The following is a 21396-nucleotide window of genomic DNA, read 5'->3' as shown; positions in this document are numbered from 1 at the left end:
ATCTTTCAGTAAGGTATCATACCGTACCGAAAATCATGGTATACCAAAAATTTGATATTTTCAGTATTTTTACGATAATGCCAGTATTTCGGTATTTTTCCTCTGCCCTATCCTCTCTCTTATTTTATTTATAATTTATATATATTAATGTTATTATTTTTTAAATTTTGAATATAAATAAAATTATATCAATAAACAATACTCCTAATTAACAAAATTTAAAATATTTTACCAATAGTATGAAAACAATTGAAAAACCCGAAGCCTAACAATTACCTCTGTCCCTGAAAATTTGATACATATTACCATTTCGGTCCGTCCCTGAAAATTTGATACACTTCACTTTTACCATTTTTGGTAGTGGACCCCATATCCACTACCTCATTCCTACACACATTTTATTATAAAACTACTCCTTAAAAGTAGGACCCACATCCCACAACTTTTTCAACTCACTTTTCATTACATTTCTTAAAACCCGTGTCTGGTCACAGTGTAGCAAATTTTGGTGGACGGAGGTAGTATTCTTTTTGGGGTTGAAATTGAAATCCCTAACCAGTGAGCGACTGCAAATCCCCGCTCTCACTGTATGGAGCCCTCTCCTCTCTTCACCGACGACACCGCTCGCCGGCCGAAACGCCTGGAAGCCGGTATAATCTCTAGGATCCATCTCGAGAACTTCATGTGCCACAGCAATCTCGACATTGAGTTCGGAGACTTGGTTAACTTCATCACCGGTCAAAATGGGAGTACGAACGCACGCACCCCTCTCTCTCTCTCTCTTTCTCTAATTCTATCTCCGTCACTGTGTGTATATCAACTTACTGCACTCAATCTTCGTTCCTATTTTCATTTTTATCCTGTTAATTAATTCAGGTGGAAAGAGCGCAATATTAACGGCACTTTGTGTCGCATTCGGTTGCCGAGCTCGTGGTACGCAGCGAGCGAATACACTCAAGGATTTTATCAAAACTGGCTGCAGGTTTGTTTTCCTTTTATTTTTCTCGAAATATTTGGGTAAGGAATTGCAATATGTTTAAAAATGTGAAAATATGTATACCTTTCATCAAAGAGGATGCAAATTTAGTGGATATCGTTTGTAAACTACTTAAAAATAAAAACTAAATTGAGTTGTAGAGAGAATTGAGACTCAAGTAGAGAAACCAATTGCTTTTAAATGCTCAAATGTAAATATGTTGTATCGACAATGATGCACTGATTTTCTCTCATTGGACCGAATGCTCTAGGAGGTAATTACTGGTTTTATGAGTCCTATGTATCCCTATCTACTTGCTCTTGCTTTAGGGGGAAGACTTATGTCTTATATGTATGTACTTCTTTGATTTGAAATTTAAAGTCTCTAAATCAAAATTTCACGCCTCCTTCTCAAATTTGATTTCTTCCTCTCTACCCTTATGAGTTAAAAATTGAACCACTCTAAAGTCTAAAATATGAAAAATAACCAACTTGACGTAATTCATGAGATGCCACTGCGTATGATTTTCTACATCTCATTTTTATAATGTTTATTGATGTGTGCCTATCATATACATTACATGCTGCATTGTCATGTCTCCAATTTGGATCTAGCAAGTTGTTATTAACGTAATTTATTTATTGATGGTGCTTGACTAAATTGTTTCTTGTTATACCGTGTCTTATAAGTTATTTCAAACCATTTTTGTCCATATACAGCTCTGCACTTGTCCAAGTTGAGATAAAGAATCAAGGTGAAGATGCTTTCAAGCATGAACTGTATGGAGACACCATCACCGTTGAGCGTAGAATCTCGGAATCTGCTGGTGGCAGCATCACATTAAAAAACAGTCAAGGTTTTATTTGCTTGGTCTAATATCTCATTTGTTTTCGGTACATGTCCTGAAAAAGTTGCATATTTCCAATATACCTGCCTAAAACGCTATATTAAGAAATATATGTATGAGTAGAAGTGATTATGAATATTTCCAATATACCTGCCTAAAATGCTATATTAAGAAATATATGTATGAGTAGAAGTGATTATGAATATTTCCAATATCCCTGCCTAAACTGCTGTGATTATGAATTTGAGAGCTCATTTGTTCAGATGTGTTGATGCTTTCTTAGCAATAAATATGAATTTGTGAACTCATCAAACAATAAATTAGTTTCTCACCATTTTACTGCAACTTACAAAAGAATTAGTGCTAAATTACCATAATATTGTTTTATATGCATATTTTTATCATAATTGTGAGTGGAATGTGTTAGTGAAATATGATGTGACTGAAATGGGACAATTAATGGGGAATGATGAAAATGGCAAAATGGGACAAGGGGGACCAGAGGGAGTAGTAAAAATTCACTTTTTATATAGGAAGAAAATTACAGTGTAACATTAGCTTTGAAAATTTAAACTAATAAAATATTTCTTGATACTTGATTGTGTTGATTTTTTTTCACACTGCTCAGGTGACACAGTGATTTTTCTATGATGTTCTCCTGCATTTATCAATTCATTGTAAAAAAGATTTTTGCCCAAGTTGGATTACTGATGATCATTGACAATGACGTTTGTTCCTTTGGAAAACTGGTATAAGAAAAACCCTTAGTGAGAAGTTGTTTCCTTTGAACTTTTCATTTTGAGAATTTTCAAATATATAATGATATTCTTGAAGTTCATTTGTGGCATCTTTTTACTTATAAAAGTCAATTTATAATTGAATAAAGGGGATGTTCTATAATGCCTATACTTTAGTTTTTCTGTTGAGTTTTCTCTTATCTGCAGGTTGGTTGATGATTTATTTCTGTAACCGAGAAATTAAATTTTGTCTAGAAAATGTTTCTCTCCTCAATCATGGGGATTTATTTTTCTTCCTATATGCTTGTCTGCTTCCACCCTTCCTATGTGCTCTTTTTCAAGAAAATGTTTTAATCGTGGGGTTTTATTTATGACATCTTGGTTATCTTCAATTTTTATTTTTATCTAATGCTTGTCTCTCTTTTTTACTTAGTTAATAATGACAACTATACTGTTAAATATTTGTATGCTATCATGATTGCTCACTATTCAGGTAGAAAAATTGGCTCCAAGAGAGAGGATCTCCGTGAGATTGTAGAATACTTCAATGTCAGTACTACTAACCTTTTCAATGCATTTTTTAAACTTATGAAAGATGAATTGATTCTGCTGCAAACTTTTATCTCATTTTACTTCATTGATGACTAGAAAAGCTATCTTTTTGTTTAGTTAAATGATATGGACATGTTATTGACTTGGTTCTCTGTCCCTTATCTAAGTTCTTGTGTCTGACCTTGTTGCTGATTCAGGATGCTCTCTCACTTGATGTTTATAGATCAAACTTTATTGGGTTACTAAGTTACTTAGCAAATGACATAGACATTTGACTGAAAGGGTGACCACAGACCTATGATGGACAACTTCAATAGCTTTTACTTCACCTCAACTTAAAGAATATATGTTTGAGTGTACACATATGACATATCTTCCTATGCTGTCTGGTTCCACCCTTCCATGTTGCTAGTGAGATAGCATTATATTGACACCTTATCTCCCGTCCTTAAAGTATGCCATTCTTTGTGTGTTTAATGTCTTTTAGGCTCTGGAAATAGTTTAATAATGCAAACATTGTAAATATGTTTTAGTTGGTTAAGCTTTATATGATGCAGCGTTCATGGAATGTTTGATGCTTTAGTGTGCTCAACTATCTTTCCCATTTGAGAATTACCACATTATACTAGTGGAGAGAGAAAAAGATCAGATCAAGAATTAATTCTGTTATCTGCAATGCTGTCCTCAACTAGACCAATGGTTGGACTATCATTTTGTGTTGATATCGTATTATCTTAGATACTGCAGTATCAATTCAGGTGAGGAAAATGCTACTAGCTACTAGCTAGAACTTATGTGCCTCTTTAACTTGGTATCTTCTTGAAGCCTACAAAGAGTTGGGAAAAAACATCATAAGGAGTACTACAAAGCAATATGAAAGGACAATGTGATAACAGTCAAATTTCTCTAACCTTTTGTATTATGGTTAGTAGTGGAAGTAAGTCCTTTTAGCGAGTTAACTTTATCACTGATTATTGACATTACAATTATGGGATTTGTTTTTACTCTTAGGGATGTCAATCCACTCTGAGACTAGTGCATTGGCCATAAAAGACCGAGAAAAATAAAGAGTTTTATAACCTTGAACTGAATGGTTAGAGGGATTGGAAATCTAACTTCATATATTTTTAGCCACATGTTAATCAGTTTGAGATTTCAAGTATTGTAAGAGTTAACTATATAATTTCAAGTATTGTACTCCCTCCGTCCCAGCTAAGAGTTGTATGCTTTGACTGTGCTAGTTAATATGAAAATTTCATGTGTAATTTTCCACTGAGCTTTTTTTTACCAGCATTGTCTGTTTGTTGGCAAGAATGTAGCTTTTGCTTAGCTTTTTATATGTCTTGTGCACTGTGAAAGCATATATGTCAAATTTAAACAGATGTTGGGCAACAGGGTCATGTGCTGCGTTGCTTTTATTTGTCATTGACAGTGGCAACAAAATCTATTAATGAACATGGCTTTCCTTTTCTTAGTACATAGATTTAGAACCTATGTTCACATTAATGTTGAATATCAATTTAAATATTTCAGGTAGTGTCTTTACTTGGGACATACATGTTTGGGATTTCTTGTAGCCACTTTTGGTGGAAATGATCATAGTGCTTTGATGGGATTTTGCTACTGCATCTCATGATTCTCATTTTAATATTTTATTATTATATTGTTCAATATCGAAAAAAGTCATACTTCTCAAATATGAGTGTGTTCTGGGAACTAAAAGGGACTTGATACTTTTATTGGATAGTTTCATTCTCTAATCTAATTATTATTCTCTAATCTAATTATTATATCCTCTCCCCACTCTTTGCCTTCAGTTTTTATAGATGATACTACAATCTTTCTGTTAATGTGGTTGACCTGTTTCCGCTATATAGATTGATGTAGAGAATCCATGCACAATCATGACACAAGACAAGAGTAGAGAATTTCTGCATTCAGGCAATGACAAAGACAAGTTCAAGGTAACAGTGAACTTGTAATTAACTACTTTGCTACTTCCACATAGCCAACTGAATCTCATTAATTTGGATAAATGTAATCACTAGTTTTAGTTATAACAAAACAAGTAACACCATCTTTACAGTTCTACTTCAAGGCAACACTTCTTCAACAAGTGGATGACCTACTAAACGGTATTGACAAGCAGCTACAAGATGCAAATGGCCTGATTAGTCATTTGGAAGATTCCTTAAGGCCGGCAAAGAAGGAACTTGATGAATTACAGGAAAAGATAAAAAACATGGAAGTTATGGAGGAGATGTCACAACAGGTGCAGCTATTAAGAAAGAAACTAGCTTGGTCGTGGGTATATGATGCTGATAGAAAACTTGATGTGCAACATAAGTTGATTGAAAAGCTAAAAGGAAGGATACCTAGCTGTCAAGCAATGATTGACCAGAATCATGTATGTGGTTTTTCTATCTCCTGGAAAAAACTTTTATGTGTTCTTTGTCTGTTTGTCCGTGTCTCCAAAGTGACCTGGAAGCATATTTCGGAAGATCTTCTGTGTTGATGTTTGATTTACCGCCACTGAGTAGTGATAATAAGCTGGTGGTGATGTCATTGATTGCTTTGATTGTAAACGATTTAGTGGAAACTCCTTACTCTTCAGAGTACTTAGTAAATTCTTATTGGGTTGTTTCCAAAGATAAGACTAGCTAAATGGTGACTATTAGTGCATCCATCCTGCTGGGTTCGTTTTTGGCCAAATTTCTTTTGCCAAATAACCTGAGATGTCGGCTGAGATTCGATTCAAAGAGTTGGCTAACTGATAATACCCACATTGCTTATCGCAGCACAAGATGGAAAAATTGAATGATCGATTGGCAGCAAAGAAAGATGAAATATCAAATATGATGGAAAGAACATCTGAAGTTAGAAGATTGAAGGAGGATCTACAGCAAAATCTTTCTATGGTATGGTAATTATTTGATATTCGGTATTACACTAGATTCTTTTAATTATCAAAGGCTGATGAAAAATGTATTTTGCTCATATCTCCCATTTCCCTTACGTTCTAGTTTTGTCATTCATTCTCTATAATGTTCTTTTGCCTGTGCCAAATAACTGTTCTTTAGAGTCTGCCTCGACTAAATCAAGTGCATATCTTCTCCTTTAAAAGTTTCTTTGAGAAAAATTGTTTGCCTCATCTAGTTTGGTAATTGCTTGAACTTCTTTTCTTCTATACACAGCAGCATAATCGGTGTACTCACTCTTGTAGAGTTCTATAGCAGTATTGTTTTTGTGACTAAGATCCTGAAATGTAAAGATTTTATTTTAGGCTGTGAAGGAGCAGCTTGAGCTAACAGGGGAACAAGAGCGCATAAATAGGCAAATTGATAATATGGTTAAACAGGTCAGATCACTCGAGAGGCAGATCCAGGAAATGCATGAGCAGTATCAGCAAAATACACAGGTAACACACTTGCTGAGATATGATATACATACCAATTGGCCTTTTAAAACTGACATAGTGAAACAAACTAATCCAGGTCATTGGTGTTACTTTGAGTCTTGAGATATGCATTGATGTTATTTACCGTGGGAATCTAATACAGATTACTCCATAAGTGCAGTTTCTCCCAATTCCAATATAATTTAAGAGTTCAAAAGTGCTCCTACATTACCCCAAATGATTAATTATATATTCCGATACAATTTTCTTTTACAGTTTTTTTAGAAATTCAGTATTTTCTAATTTAACCCTCTGATATAATAAATTATATGAATTATATTTTCTAATATAATTTTTTGAGAAAATATTTATTTCTTTGTAATTTTAAGCTTGATATAAGAAGAGTTTCTTTTCAAGAAAATAGATTATTTTTTTTCTCTAAATGTTTTTCTAAAAATATAGTAATTATTATTTTTATTTAATTAGTTATATGAATTATATTTTAGACTTAAGTCCAAAATCGGTAGAGTACATTTGACCAAAAAAACATTTTGGTCCTATACATTATGTGTAATAGCCTCTGGTCCTAAACAATATGTTTTGCTCCATATTTAATGGTTTTGTAAAACATTAACGGTCAACCACATTTTACCGGATTATGGGTTAAATATTATTTTAATTAATCAAACGGAAGTACAAAGTTGGTCTCACACGTTTGTACAAAAAACCTATTGGTCCTATACACTGTTATGTTTTGGTCCTAAACCCTAATTAATTCAACGCGGTTGACAGTTAGTTTTTGACAAAACCTTTACATATGGACCAAAACAAATCTAGGACGAGAAGCTAATACACTTAATGGGTCAAACCAAAAAGTTATTTTGGACATTTGTAAGAGACCAATTTGGACTTTAGTTTGTATGTTTTGATATAATTAGCTATATGAATTGTATTTCATGATCTAATTTTTCGAAAATAAGTTATATTTCTTATACTCCCTCCGTCCTCAAAGAATATGCTTTGGGTTCGGCACAGGTTTTAATGCAAAATTGGTAAAGTAAGAGAGGTAGAGAGAAAAAGTAATTAGTATTGTTAGTGGAGAATGGGTCCCACCTCATTAGAGAGATAAGAGTTTCCAATATTAGAAAGTGCATATTCTTGTGGGACGGAGAGAGTATAATTTTGGACCACTTCATAATGTGTAGGACCAAAAAGTGAGCTTGGGCAAATATTTGGGACCAAAAATGGATTTTCAGACATTAAATTAATTAGGTTAAACTGGTTAATTAATAGTATATGGTTAAGTGGCCAAACTGGTCAAATGCATTTGACTGTTAATTTTATATGGCTCCAATTTTTGACCAATTCATATTGTTACAAACCAAATGCTACCAAACATAATGTTAAGGAACAAAAAGTTCATTTGGGCTTATGTATAGAACCAATTTTAGACTTTAGTCTTTCTAAAGCAAGTGCCTCACTACTTTCCAATAGCTTATGGCTAAAGCAACTTTTAAATTTTCTATTCATTTATGGCTAAAACAAAGAAAAAAATACATACATACTTGAGAGATAATGCCGGACGCCAAAGTTCTTAGGTTCGAGTCCTCTATGGTACAATCTTTAAATTTATATTCATTTACCCATAAAAAAAAGTATGGATACTAAATCATTGAACTCAGACTTGTTCTTAGAGTGAGTTGGTGGTTTTGAATGTGACATATTAATATGGGATCATAAGGAATCTGTGCATAAAATGTACTCCCTCCGTCCCGATGTGGTTGAGTCGTATTCCTTTTTGGGTTGTCCCAAGTTAGCTGGCTAATATCCCTTTATGTCAAAAACTTATCGTTTCTCATACTTTATTCTCTCTTCATCTCTCTTACTTTATTCTCTCTTTTACTTTACTCTCTCCACTTTAACCTTTAACACATCAATTTCTTAAATTTCGTGCCCAAAAGAAATGCCCCAACTACCTTGGGATGGAGGGAGTATATCTTACACCAAAATACAACTGAACCAGATATAACTTGCAAATATGATATGGTTCAATAGGCTGAAGAAAATGAGATGGAGGAAAGGCTTAGGGAACTTCAAGCTGAAGTTGATAAAGCTAATGTCAACATTCAGAGGTAGCATTCCATTCCAAAATTCTTTCATCTGCATGCTAGCTTTCATACTTTCAGAATTCAATGGTCTTTTCATCAAAACGAAATCGTCATTCAGATCGAAGGAAGAAGAGGAAAACATGCAGCAGAGGATAGCTATGGTAGAAAATGAAGTACACCAGATTTCCATTCAGGTAATGGTATCTGTATGATGCTTCAGCTTGTGCATCTTTAAAATCATGCACCACGATAGTGCAAGCTAAAGACATGCAATGGAATTGCATACCAAGAACTGGTTGTATGTTCTATATGTGTGGAAATGTCAAAAGAATTGAAGTCATTAATCTTTACGATGTCCTTGTTTGCTCTCACCATGAAATTTAACAAATTGAACTTTCGCAACATGTCATGTTTCTAAATGTTTCCAGATCCTGTTTCTTTTCAAGAAAATCTTCATTTATGGCATAGACGAAGCTACTCTGAGGGTTGGGGGCCCAGCCCCCCCCCCCCCCGGCGCGCGCGCGTAACAATTTCACATTTTTCTATATTATGTATATATATTTTCATTGATAAATTATACAAAGTATGCGCAGTTGGTTCTCTGCTGTGTTTCAGATGCATGAGGGTTAGCTGATCGAGTCTTGCTAACAACATCCCTTTATATTATTTTACATGCCTATTCATCTTCTGTTTTTATTTTTATTATTGTAAAAATTACTACTCCCTCCGTCCCACTATAACTGACACAATTTCCTTTTTGGGATGTCCCACTCTAAATTGCACATTTTAAAAAATAGAAACTTCATTCACTATGTTTTTTCTCCTTACTTCATTGCCTGAAATCCCGTGCTAAATAAGAAAGGCTCCACATAGAGTGGGACGGAGGGAGTATATGACGGAGGGAGTATATGTTATTTTAATCTATGTTATCTCTTAACGGGCACATCACTTTATTTTGCACACACCCATTTTATCTTTACAAAATATATACTACCCCTGTCCCCTAAAAATAGAAACTATTTCCATTTTGGTTTGTTCTTTACAAATAGAAACTTTCTAAACTTCTATTTTAGAATGTGGATCCAGCACACTATTTCCACTACTGTTTCTCTTCCTCTCTCTCTTACTTTACCAATTCATCTCTCTTATTTTACCAATTGTGCATTAAAACCCATGTCGTTTCAAAAGTTTCTATTTTTCAAAGACGAAGGTAGTATATTTTTTTTTCTTATTTTCAATCAAAATATATTTACTTATTTTTAATCATTTTTAGAGTAAAGTTAGTGGGTCGTGGGCTCCACGTCCTAAAATAGGAAGTTTAAAAAGTTTCTACTTTTAAGGGACAACCCAAAATGGAAATAATTTTTTTTAAGGGACGGAGGTGGTATTTTATAATATAATTTGTATTTATTCATTCATTTTCTATGTTTAATTGTACTTCATTAGTTTCCACTAAATATATTCAATATTTCAAAATATATATGTGGCCAAAACATTCTATTATTTTATAATAATGTTTTTCGATTAATGATGCCTGGAAACGTATCAATAAATGTTAACAATGGCACATGGTTGCATTGGACGATGCCGATACCGATACCGACACCAAATTTTTTTCATAACTATTAAAAATGGTTCGGGAGTTGATTGAGATGTACATATATTGCCACGTGGTGAGTTGAATCGATCACATTTGCAGAAAGAGGGAAAAAGGAGAGAAGTGGTTTCTGCATATGTGATTGGTTGGACACACCTTGTGGCGATATTTCTGGACCACTGAATTTATATATACTTCGGCCCACTAACTACTCAGTCACTGTTTATGGAATAATTTAGTCAGCATGTCCTTCTCCAGATTGAAGATGTTGATAAAAGCAATCGTGATATTTCCTCACGGATACGTGAAATCCAAATGCATCAAAGGAATAAGGTCTCGATTCTCATCTTGTTGATATTCGTATATTCTGTTACGTTTACTTTATTTTTATTTTTATCTCAGTTTCTTTTTCTTTGAAGGTTACTGCATTTGGAGGAGGTCGGGTAACCAATCTTTTACAGGCGATCGAGCGGAATCAGCATAAATTTAGTATTCCACCCATTGGTCCCTTAGGTGCCCATGTGGTATATTATATAAGTTCATTGGCGTACTTCATCTCGCATTATATTGATACTACCTATTTATGCTTTTTAACGGATCTTCATGGTTTACTGTTGGTTTTTGTAATATATACTTAATTTTCTGCTTTTGTTTCTCCATATATAATTGCTGACAATGTAACCAATTAGTGCTTTTGGAGGATGAAAAGGTTTGTTGTTGGATTCTGGTGAAAAGGAAAAGTAGATAACCTCAGCCAAAGTTTGGGAGCCATTTAAACAAGCCATAAATCTAGTGTACCAGAGTGTTTCTTGATCAATTAACTTAAATGTGTATCTACATGGAACATACATAAGGGGATCTGTTTTTTTGATCTTTTATGAGTATCATAATGTTGCATTTGTTCATTGTCAAAGGAATCACCAGTTCACCACCATCCTTTTTCCTTTTTTTTTCCCATAAAGTATCTGTACTGTTTCAGTGATTGACTCAGTAAGTTATAGGTTGTGACCCCTTCTTGTTTTTTGATTAGAATCTAGATACTTTTGGACTTTAACTGATGACAAAATGGAATCATATTAAAATGACTCTTTCTCAGTGAGTTGATGACAATATCAAATGCTTTCCCTGTTCTCTGTGTGTGTCATTTTTTTTAACTTGTTAAAATTTCACCCAAGCGCATTATGCGACTTAGTAATTAATTCATTGTTGAGGACATAATTTTCTAGGAAGGAGATTACTGTCTACCCTTACTCAGATCCTGATTCTGGTGTAACAGGATAGACACTTTTGTTTTTGGAAAAAGGATCACTTAGTTGTTTTCAGGCATGTGAGGCTTCTGAAATATTTTGAGGTAGTTTAGGTCTTTACATTGTTGAAAAAATTATTGCAGGAATTGGAACATGGAGACATGTGGGCTATAGCTATTGAAACTGCAGTTGGCAGGTTGCTCAATGCTTTCATTGTCACGGATCATAAAGATTCTCGTATCTTAAGAGCATGTGCAAGGGAAGCTAACTATAACCACTTGCAGATTATCGTACATGATTTTCGCAGACCGAGGTTGCTTGTTCATGTCTATGCAGTAGCATCAATTTCTGACAATGATTTGCAGTTCCTATTGGCTCTAATAGTTTAGCTGTGCCTATTGGTAGGATCAACATTCCAAATCACATGCTGCCTCAGACTAATCATCCCACTGCATTGTCTGTTCTGCATTCAGACAATTCTACAGTACTCAATGTTTTGATTGATATGGTAGGCTTTCAGCATTTTCTTGTTCTATCCCTTGTTTTAACTAAAATAATACTGCGCCCTCCATCCCAGTTAAGATGACCCATTTCGTTTTTCGCATGTGTTTTGAGAAAATCATAATAAATAGTTAAAGTGGAATGAAAGTAAAGTAAGTGAGAGAATAATGTGGAAGAAACTCTCTTCTACATTATTCTCTCTCTTACTTTATTTTCCCTCCATTTTAACTATTTATTATGATTTTTCCAAAATAAGTGCATAAAAGGGAAGGGGTCATCTTAAATGGGACAGAGGGAGTATTATCTTAAGGTTTTGCACTATAGTGATTGTTCATTCCTTGTATTGTTTTTCTTTTGTTATAAAAATATAAAATAAAGGAAGATTGCATACATTCAGAAAGTTACTGCAGACATTTTTTTTGGAGAAAAGGCTTTAGTTGTTTGGTTATGCAGTGTTAAATTTAATTTTCCCCTTCATGTTTAGTCAAGAGTCTTCCTGTTTATATTCTGTTTGTGCAGCAGGGTATTGGTGTTATTACTTTTTTTTTTATATTATATGTGCATCTTTTGCAGGGTAATGCTGAGAGGCAAGTGCTTGTCAAAGATTATGAAGTTGGTAAAACTGTCGCCTTTGATCAGAGGATACCAAACCTTAAGGAGGTTTACACATCGGATGGGTACAAAATGTAAGCTAATCTGTAACCCCTGCACATCCAAATAACAAGAGTCTTCTCTTGCCTTTTTATACCATTTCTTTGTAGGAATGCATCTCACTAATTCATCTTCTGCTGCAAAATTTAATTGATCTTGTTTCAATAGAAAATCAATGTGATGTTTAGTATTGATATTATGCTGTTTGGTACAGCCTGAGAAATACTTCCTCCGTCCATGATTAAATGTCCCATATTTGACCGGCACAGGTTTTAAAAAATTGTTTGACTTTGTGTAGTAGTAAAGTGGGTAGAAAGGTTAGTGGAAGGTGGGACCTACTTTTATATATTGGTTTTATAATAATATGTGAGTGGAATGAGTTAGTGAAATGTAGGGTCCACTTACCAAATTTAGTAAAAGTGAAATGAGACATTTATTGGCGGACGGACGAAAAAGGAAAAATGGGACATTTAATGGCGGACGGGGGGAGTAATAAATTGTAAGTAAGTTGGCAGATTTTTTGAAATTTTGATGTACTACTTGTGAAGCTAATATTAATAAACTACTAAGTCGACAAAAGAAGAGAGTAAGTTGGAATTTTGATGTGGACTCATTATTTTATGAGTTCTTAACTTCTTAAGGATAAAGTAAGTGCATTCATATCACAAGTATATTGATCTAAATGCTTATTTATATAAGTTTCTTACATAAACAAGTAATGTTCCTACTTCCTATTAAATTGCTTCATCTTCCTGAAAACCACGTATTTTCTTTATGTTGATTACAAATTAAGTTCCTGTTTTCCATCTATCCATGTGCCCCAATTATAAAGTAAAGGAATTTTGTAGGTTTTACCGTAGTTCAGCTCAAACAATTCTTCCCCCAAACAAAAACGTTAGGGCTGGCCGTCTTTCTGGTTCATTTGATGATCAAATTAAATATCTGGAGAGAGAAGCTTCAGAAGCAAAACTGAAAGCCCAACAAGGCCGTGGACAGAAACGTGCCAAGGAGGAAGACTTGACGGATCTCCAAAACACATTAAGCAATATGAAGGTAACCCCTCATACCCTCCAACTTTGGAGTCTGTAATAGTCTCTAAATATTGCATTAATTGCAGGCTCAGTATTACCGATAGAACTGTAACATTAAAAGCCTGTAGATAATTCTTGCTTATCATTAAATCTTAATTGCAAATTCATGATCTCATGTAACACCAAAGCAATTGTAAGATTTCCGGACTTAAAACTGCCATTATGTAGGTCCAACTTCCAAAGCTGCTAGTGTAATCTAACAAAATTATAGATTAATCTTCTACACTGAAACATACTCCCTCCGTCCCCAAAAAATAGACTAGTTTTTCCATTTTAGGCCGCCCCCAAAATTAGGCAAAGTCTAAATGAGAAAAGTTTTGAACTGTTAATAACATGGGCCCCACAATCCACTAACACCACTTCCACTATCTTCCCCCCCCCCTCTCTTACTTTTTTCCTATCTCTCTCTTACTTTACCAATTGCACATTAAAACCCGTGCCTTATACAACTTTTTCAATTTTTGGGGGACGGAGAGAGTATGTTGTAAGGTAGGCTTCCTTGGGCCATAAAAATAACATGAGTCATTTACTAAGACTAACATGCGTATCAATAATATATTTAACACTATATAAGAGCTCTTAACTTGCTCTTAACTTACTAAACTCTCTCTTATGCTGAATGCTACAGGATTATTATTATTATTATTTCATTAAAACATAATAGTGTGTTGATGGGAATAGATATTCCGTGTAAGGAGCTAAATGATATTGTTTGAATCAATTGGTGAACCTTAACAAGGCTTCACAGGAAATCAAAACGTGATCGTTTTGTAATAAAAGACTATACTCCCTCAGTCCCAACTAAGTTGAGTCACTTCTTTTTTGCACTCGTTTTGAAAAAATCGTACTCCCTCCGTCCCAAGTTACTGCAGTCGTATTCCATTTTGGGTTGTCCCAAGTTACTTGAGTCATTTCTCTTTTTGGCTAAAAACAAAACATCTAATCACACTTACTTTATTCTTTATTTTACTTTAACATCTCTCATCTCTCTTACTTTATGCTCTCTTATACTTTATTTAACTCATTAAACACAACTTTCTTAAATCCCGTGTCGAAAAGAAACGCCTCAAGTAACGTGGGACGGATGGAGTAATAAATAGTTAAAGCGGATATATAGTAAAGTAAAAGCAAGAATAAATGAAATTCAAGTAACGGTGACGGAGGGATTACTATGTAACAGGGCATTCTTAAAAGAAATTCAAGTAAAATATCACTTTGACATATAGTCATATTGCTTATGGTATTTATGAATTATGCTAAAATTGTTGGTACATTTTTTTGTATTTTCTGAAGTGTTGCTTCGTTATGCTTATTCATATTTGGTCTAAATTCTTGCAGAGAAGGCGCATGGATCTGGAGCGGCATTGTAGGTCAAAAGAATTCGACCTGAAAGATGTGAAGAAACTGCTTTCCTCAGAAGCTAATGGAGCAGATGATTCTAATCTGGACGACATTCGTCAAGAGATATCTGTGCGTCTTTTTAATAATTCCACCTTAATCCTTGGCCTACTTTCTGGAGCTAATTAAATAGTGTAGCTAGAGAGATCTGGTCTGTATATTGGGCATGTTATATAGTTATCTATTCATGTTTTCTGACTTGTGCAGAAACTGCAAGATGAAATACAAGAAAAAAAAGCTTTACTAGCAAAATTTCATAATAGGGTGAAAGAAGCCGGAACTAAAGCTAATGAACTTAAAATGTTACTGGAGAATCTTTGTGGTATCCTCTTTCTGTATCAATTAGTTATGTAGAGTCTTATTGGTTTCTTTATGCCTTACTTTAGCATTTACAATGTAGATTCGGCAAAGACAGAAATTGAGGCATTAGCAGAAGCAGAGAACGAACTGATGATGATTGAGAGAGATCTAAAAGAAGCAGAAAAGGTCCAAATCTTTGCCTTCTTACTTATTTTCTCACTGTTTTCCTTTTGCTACAAGTTCTTTGACGTTTACCTATATGATTTGTTCAGGATAAAAAGCATTATGAAGGAGTTATGCAAACAAAAGTCCTTGCTGACCTAAAAAATGCTGAGGCAGGGTATCGGGAGCTTGAGCACAGCTGTCAGGTGCTATGGAAAGAGATGGATTACATTTTGTGTTTGTAGTTGATATGGTGGTGTCTTTAGTAGAGATTTTAAGTTTCTTCAAGTGCTAATATATTTTTACTTTTCTAATAGCTTTGCCTTGCCACATCAGTTCTAACGCAATTGTTTCCGATCTTACTCCCCTGCGAGCGTCCTTTTTTAATTGCCCTATTACACATTTAAACCGACATTACTTAATCACTGCATTCATAGATCTCAATTGTAAGTTTGTTCTCAAATAAAATCTACACTTGGTTTATGGTGAAATTGCAGGAGAGTCGTCGTAAAGCGTCAATTATAATTCCCGAGGGTGAGATTGAGGCATTAGGATGCCTTAAGGAAAACAATCCCGAGACCCTTAGTGCTGAACTTACTAGGTTGACTGAAAGACTTAAGCGTGAGGGCCAAAGTTAAGTAAAATATTGAAATACATAGACATTGGGTTGAGTTATGGTTCTGTTGTTTAAAATGGTAGTTTCTTATGCAGATTTCCAGAATCAATTGATGATCTCAGAATGTTACATGAGAAAAAAGAGCGTAAAATATCAAAAAAACTGCATACTTACAAAACCTTCAAGGAAAAGTTGGAAGTGAGTTAAAGCATCCTTAATGTCTCACGCTTGTTCTTTGTTATAAAAGTGGTCTATAGTTGTTTGGCATCTTGAAGTATGTTAATTTTATATGAAAGTTCATTTTAGGCATGTGAAAAGGCACTAAGCGTGAGATGGGGCAAATTCCAGAGGAATGCAACTCTTTTGAAGCGCCAGCTAACATGGCAGTAGGACCTCTTCTCTTTTTGATTTTGTCCCCTCATTAGATGTATCTTTCTTTCTCTATTTGTAGGAGGACAATGATTTGTGATCTAATGATTATATCTGATAGATTCAATGGCCATTTGAAAAAAAAAGGGATCAGTGGTCAGATCAAAGTTAGTTATGAAGACCAGACTCTCTCAGTAGAGGTAAAGTGCCTGAACTATGAAACTCTACCCTGATCAGAATGGTTACTTTCAAGGTTCCATGTCTCCAATCTAAAAATAAGTGATATGTGGCTGGATAATTTCCCTCATTGTTCCTATCTTACCAGGTAAAGATGCCGCAAGATGCATCAAGCAGCACTGTTCGTGACACTAGCGGACTTTCAGGTTTGATCCTTTGCAGATATATGTTTCATGTTTTGGCTGCTAGTGGACAATATGGAGAAACCAATTTTGTATCATTTGTGCTAATTTACAATAATTGTTACTCCCTCCGTCCGTTAAATATTATCCAGTTTTGCCATTTCGGTCCGTCCGTGAAATGTTGTCCACTTTGCTTTTTTTCCATTTTTGGTAAATATGACCCTACTTTCAACTAACTCATTACACTCACATTCTATTATAAAACCAATATATAAATGTGGGACCTATATTCCACTCACTTTTTCTTCACATTTCTTAAAACCCATGCCAAGTCAAACTTGGACAACATTTCGCGGACGGAGGGAGTATGAGCTAATTTGTATATTGCTGCAAAACAACCAGCTCTTTGAACATATTCTGTAGAAATGATAATGTACTTATGTGTAGATATAAGGTGTGAACAAAAATAAAGAATGAAACGTCTCAAATTGATTAGAAATAGGGTACAATACTTAGTTCATCACTTTCAAATTAGTGTTAGTTTGCCGAATTAGCCAATGAAGATAGTCAAACTAATAGTAAGCTGGGAGCTTAATAAAACTAATGCGTACCCAATTTTTAGACTTTCAGATGAGTAGTGTACCCTATTTCTAATCTATTTGAGATGCTTCACTCTTTATTTTTGTCCACATCTCTCTTCAATTATCTCAAAATCCCTAAATCACCCTTCCCTTTCTGCATTTCTCTCCACACTTCTCTCTCTACATTCTCTCCACACCGCCCCTACCTGACGCCAACTGCTCACATTCTCGTGCACTGCTACACCCTTCCTCTGGATCAGAGTGAACCGCGAGTCCGTGACTGCCCATCTGCTCAAGCTGCCCGACCAAACCTCTACTTTGCTTTTGCCTTTTCCCGCTCCGCCCTTCCCTAAAATTTAAGGGCAACATGAGTGCAAGTTTTCTATGCAAATTCGGTTACGATTAATTCTGTTGCCCCACTGCCACCACCTCAGTTTGCGGCAGTGCCTAAGTTATCAAACACACCCTCTGCAACTGCCCTTCCAGCGCCCTTGCCCCTGTTCTTATTGCCGCAACGTTTCGATCCAGAGTTGCCTTTCCGTTGGTCTGAACCCACAGTTTTTCTTCTTGGCTTCCCTATGCCATTTCCACTACTGCCGGCCCTGCCTCAGTACATGATTCCTCTGTGAAATTGTTTGGTTTTGCATGCAGCCTCATGTTCTCAAACATGAACATTGTGCTGCAATAATTATATTGTGATTATAATGGAGTGGTGAATTATTACAAGGAGAGGTTACAAGATGGTGGAGGTGGCGGAGTCGAGTTTCTAATTATTACACTATGATCATTATCGTAATATTTATTTCCTTAGTCTTTTTTAATCTTTTGATGAGTGTCGTAGAGCCTCATTAGATGAGTGTCCTCATAAGGGTATTATCATTTGTTTCGTTTCAGTTTATATATTAATATCAACTATATATTCTATTCTTATTGTTCGTTGCCAGCCTTCTTTGTCTCTTTACTCTTAACAACTTTGGGATGTCTGGAATCCGAAGATTACGGAAATGCACAATGCCAATCCACAGTGCTAATGCTAATGAAAAGAAAAAGTAAAATAGTTATTTTGAAACTCAGGCAATGCCTCTCATACATCTCGTTCTATCTGCATTTTAGATTTATCATTTAATTGTCTGAACTGGTTAGAACAGCGAGTAAATACTGTTTGATCAATGATTAAATTATTGCATTGCACATTTCTTTTGGCAGAAAAAAGTAAAAAAAGTTAACTGAAACAAAACAGAATCGGCTATGGTGGTATTGCTTGCGATTAACTGTTATTTGATGTTTCAACAGGTGGTGAGAGATCCTTTTCAACATTATGTTTTGCCCTTGCACTTCATGAGATGACTGAAGCACCTTTTCGGGCAATGGATGAATTCGATGTATTTATGGTATGTCCTCCCTCAATTACTTTTGGCTTCCTATCCACAAAATGCTTCTAGATTGACAATATCCGATGCGTTTGTCATTAATTTAAATTTTCTCTGATTGTTGTAAATCTTTTGGAGTTGAGGGTTGACATGTTTTAGGTTTTGATATTCTGAAAATTAAGGATACAGAAATTTTGGGAATCCTTCAATATATACCCATATAAAATTACTTCAACTGTGGAAGGAACTGCATATTTATTAATATATGATACAATGATGCCAAGAGCAAATATCATCAGAATGTGTTTCCTCACTGGTAACAATAAAGTGGTTTATTTGTAATTCCCTCCTTCATATAGGAGTTAATTTTTTATTTTTTTTAAAAAAAACAATAAAGTGGCATCTGTAGGTTTCCTCTATGGTTACCAAAAAAAGCAAGTTCATGCCCAATAAACTAGCTAAATATACTGAATATATAGTACTTTAAACAAGAACCGTTTTATAAGATTTCTTATATGCATAGAAAAGAAGAATGAGAAGCATATCTATATGCCTTGTGTACCGTACCATACAAGTTTATTGAATCGTAGTGGTCTTTCAGTTATTCAGTTTGCTTAACAGAAAATCGTGTTAGTTTAAAGTAAATATTGGTTTCGAGTCTTGATGTTCAGAATCATGTTACTTGTAACCCAGAATTGAATATTGGCTTTGATGGTGCTATCAATGTTAATGATACATGTATTTCTTCGATCATATACTTCAATAATGTAGTCAGTGCTCATCATTATAATATCTGAAACTAAATAACTAGATAAGAGCCATAATTTTATATTCTGCTCTAAATTGCAGGATGCAGTTAGCAGAAAAATCAGCTTGGATGCTATAGTGGAATTTGCTTTGGCCCAAGGTTCTCAATGGATATTTATAACCCCACATGACATCAGGTAACAGATCATAAATCAACCCATCCATTTTCTTATGCTTTTCTAGACTTTTATTTACTGTGCAAAATCCTGCTGGCTTCTATTTAACAGCTTTGAGCATAAAATCAGGTTTTGTGTCATTAAACTATACGTTTAGAGCTATGTTAATCGTGCAAAATGGGTAGATCTCAATGATGAAATTTCTAGTTTAGTGAAAATTAATATATTTGGGCATACACTCAAATCCATCGTCTTCTGCGTTTTGTTCAGTATGGTTAAAAATGATGAAAGGATCAAGAAGCAACAAATGGCTGCTCCTCGAGGGTGACTGTTCAAAAACTGCAACTCGTATCACAGGGTGGTTCGACTATCAGTTCTGCCAATTATCTAGGTTTTTGTTTGATCATCTCTGTTGGGTGGTCTCTTCGCTTTTACTATATTACTAAGTATTTCCCATTGGTGTTAATGGGTTCAGAAATGGCACAGATTCTTGCTTGCAGTATCACTTAATCTAGGAGTCATGTTGAGGAGTGACTTGGTGTGAACTTGCTTTCCCAGACAGCATTGTTTTGCTCACTTAATTTTTGCTACTTATAGCTTTAATCCATCTTGAATTTACATCCAATACAATTTTTTTATGGTTTTATATGTGAAACATATATATATATTGATATTGATATCAATATATATGTATTGATATTTGGAAAACACAACTAATTCTAAGTGATTGATTCTTGCCATCTAATGGCCGAAACTTATGCAAATTTAATTAATAAAATGATTACTTTAATTCGAATAAGGGCAGTTTGGGGAGTGCTTAGTTTTAGCGGTTAATGCATTCCTTAATTCTCTCATTTTGGCTTTGGTAAATATATAATTTGATTTCTTTTCCGTAATTAGATTTTTTTTTCAATCTTTCTTCTTTGCAGTTTAATGTACCGCAAACGACATTGTTCAGCAAATCTTAAAGACAATCTTGAGTATTTTTTGAGAAATTACTTTAGTATTCCTTCATTTCTTTCAGATTTTCAACAAGGAAAGAAGATAATTTATTTTATTTGGTCGTCAGTCCACTCTAAATGTATTGAATTCGGGATGTTGACAGTAATTTTGTTAGAGAGTTCTTGTATTTATTATGTAATTGACATGAATAAATTTAACGTATTAGTTTGTGCTGAGTTCATTCATATATTTGTGTTTTATTTATCTTGTTGTTCATTTTTTTTCATGAACCAATTAATCCGACATCTACAAGTTTTTCATGTTGTTTTTTCGTGTGTATAATGTAAATCTTGTGGTTTAATAATGTAGATAACACGTCGGTATGTTTGGCATGAACATCTCGTAAATTTGCTTACGGTAATGTATAATTTTAGGTATTTAATGTAGATTTACCAATAAATTGATCTATACTAGTAATAATGTATGAATATGGCTGTTTAATGTATATGTCTATTTCTGATTAATGTAGATTATAATTGGTTTAATGTGTATATAGTCTTATAGTATAGATGCCTAATACCGGATAATGTACATGTTTAAGGGTTTGATGTTTGATGCAAGTTGAATCCATACGGTTTGAGTTTAGCAATCCATGTGGCTAGGTTGATACTA

At 34.4% G+C, this 21396-nt stretch overlaps 1 protein-coding gene across 5 annotated transcripts; it reads left to right on the top strand.

Annotated features, from left to right (window-relative positions):
* Positions 1-555: 555 nt before the first annotated feature.
* MIM (P-loop containing nucleoside triphosphate hydrolases superfamily protein) lies at positions 556-20969 on the top strand. 5 transcript variants are annotated; one of them, XR_016132491.1, is made up of 29 exons: positions 557-749; positions 877-982; positions 1696-1832; positions 3054-3109; positions 4990-5076; positions 5199-5519; positions 5911-6030; positions 6396-6530; positions 8565-8641; positions 8736-8811; positions 10473-10547; positions 10634-10738; positions 11605-11774; positions 11867-11969; positions 12536-12648; positions 13462-13666; positions 15043-15174; positions 15310-15424; positions 15503-15588; positions 15675-15770; positions 16062-16198; positions 16276-16378; positions 16487-16566; positions 16671-16749; positions 16875-16932; positions 18783-18880; positions 19709-19803; positions 20053-20173; positions 20712-20969. XR_016132491.1 is itself a non-coding variant. In XM_089060380.1 (28 exons), the coding sequence occupies exons 1-28, from the start codon at positions 590-592 to the stop codon at positions 20108-20110; spliced, it is 3183 nt and encodes a 1060-aa protein (XP_088916506.1). In that variant the 5' UTR covers positions 557-589; the 3' UTR covers positions 20111-20412. The 5 variants fall into 5 exon arrangements, 2 of the variants coding, with proteins under 2 accessions (XP_088916506.1, XP_088916507.1); XM_089060380.1 differs by lacking the exon at positions 20712-20969 and having other exon boundaries at positions 20053-20412; XM_089060381.1 differs by lacking the exons at positions 16062-16198; positions 16276-16378; positions 20712-20969 and having other exon boundaries at positions 20053-20412.
* Positions 20970-21396: the final 427 nt, after the last annotated feature.

This window comes from Salvia hispanica, chromosome 6, assembly GCF_029641045.1.
Source record: "Salvia hispanica isolate PSC_SH4W2 chromosome 6, Shi_PSC_v1, whole genome shotgun sequence".
NCBI lineage: Eukaryota > Viridiplantae > Streptophyta > Magnoliopsida > Lamiales > Lamiaceae > Salvia > Salvia hispanica.
Note: the sequence above shows the minus strand (reverse complement) of the source record. Positions and strands in the feature narration are given on the sequence as shown.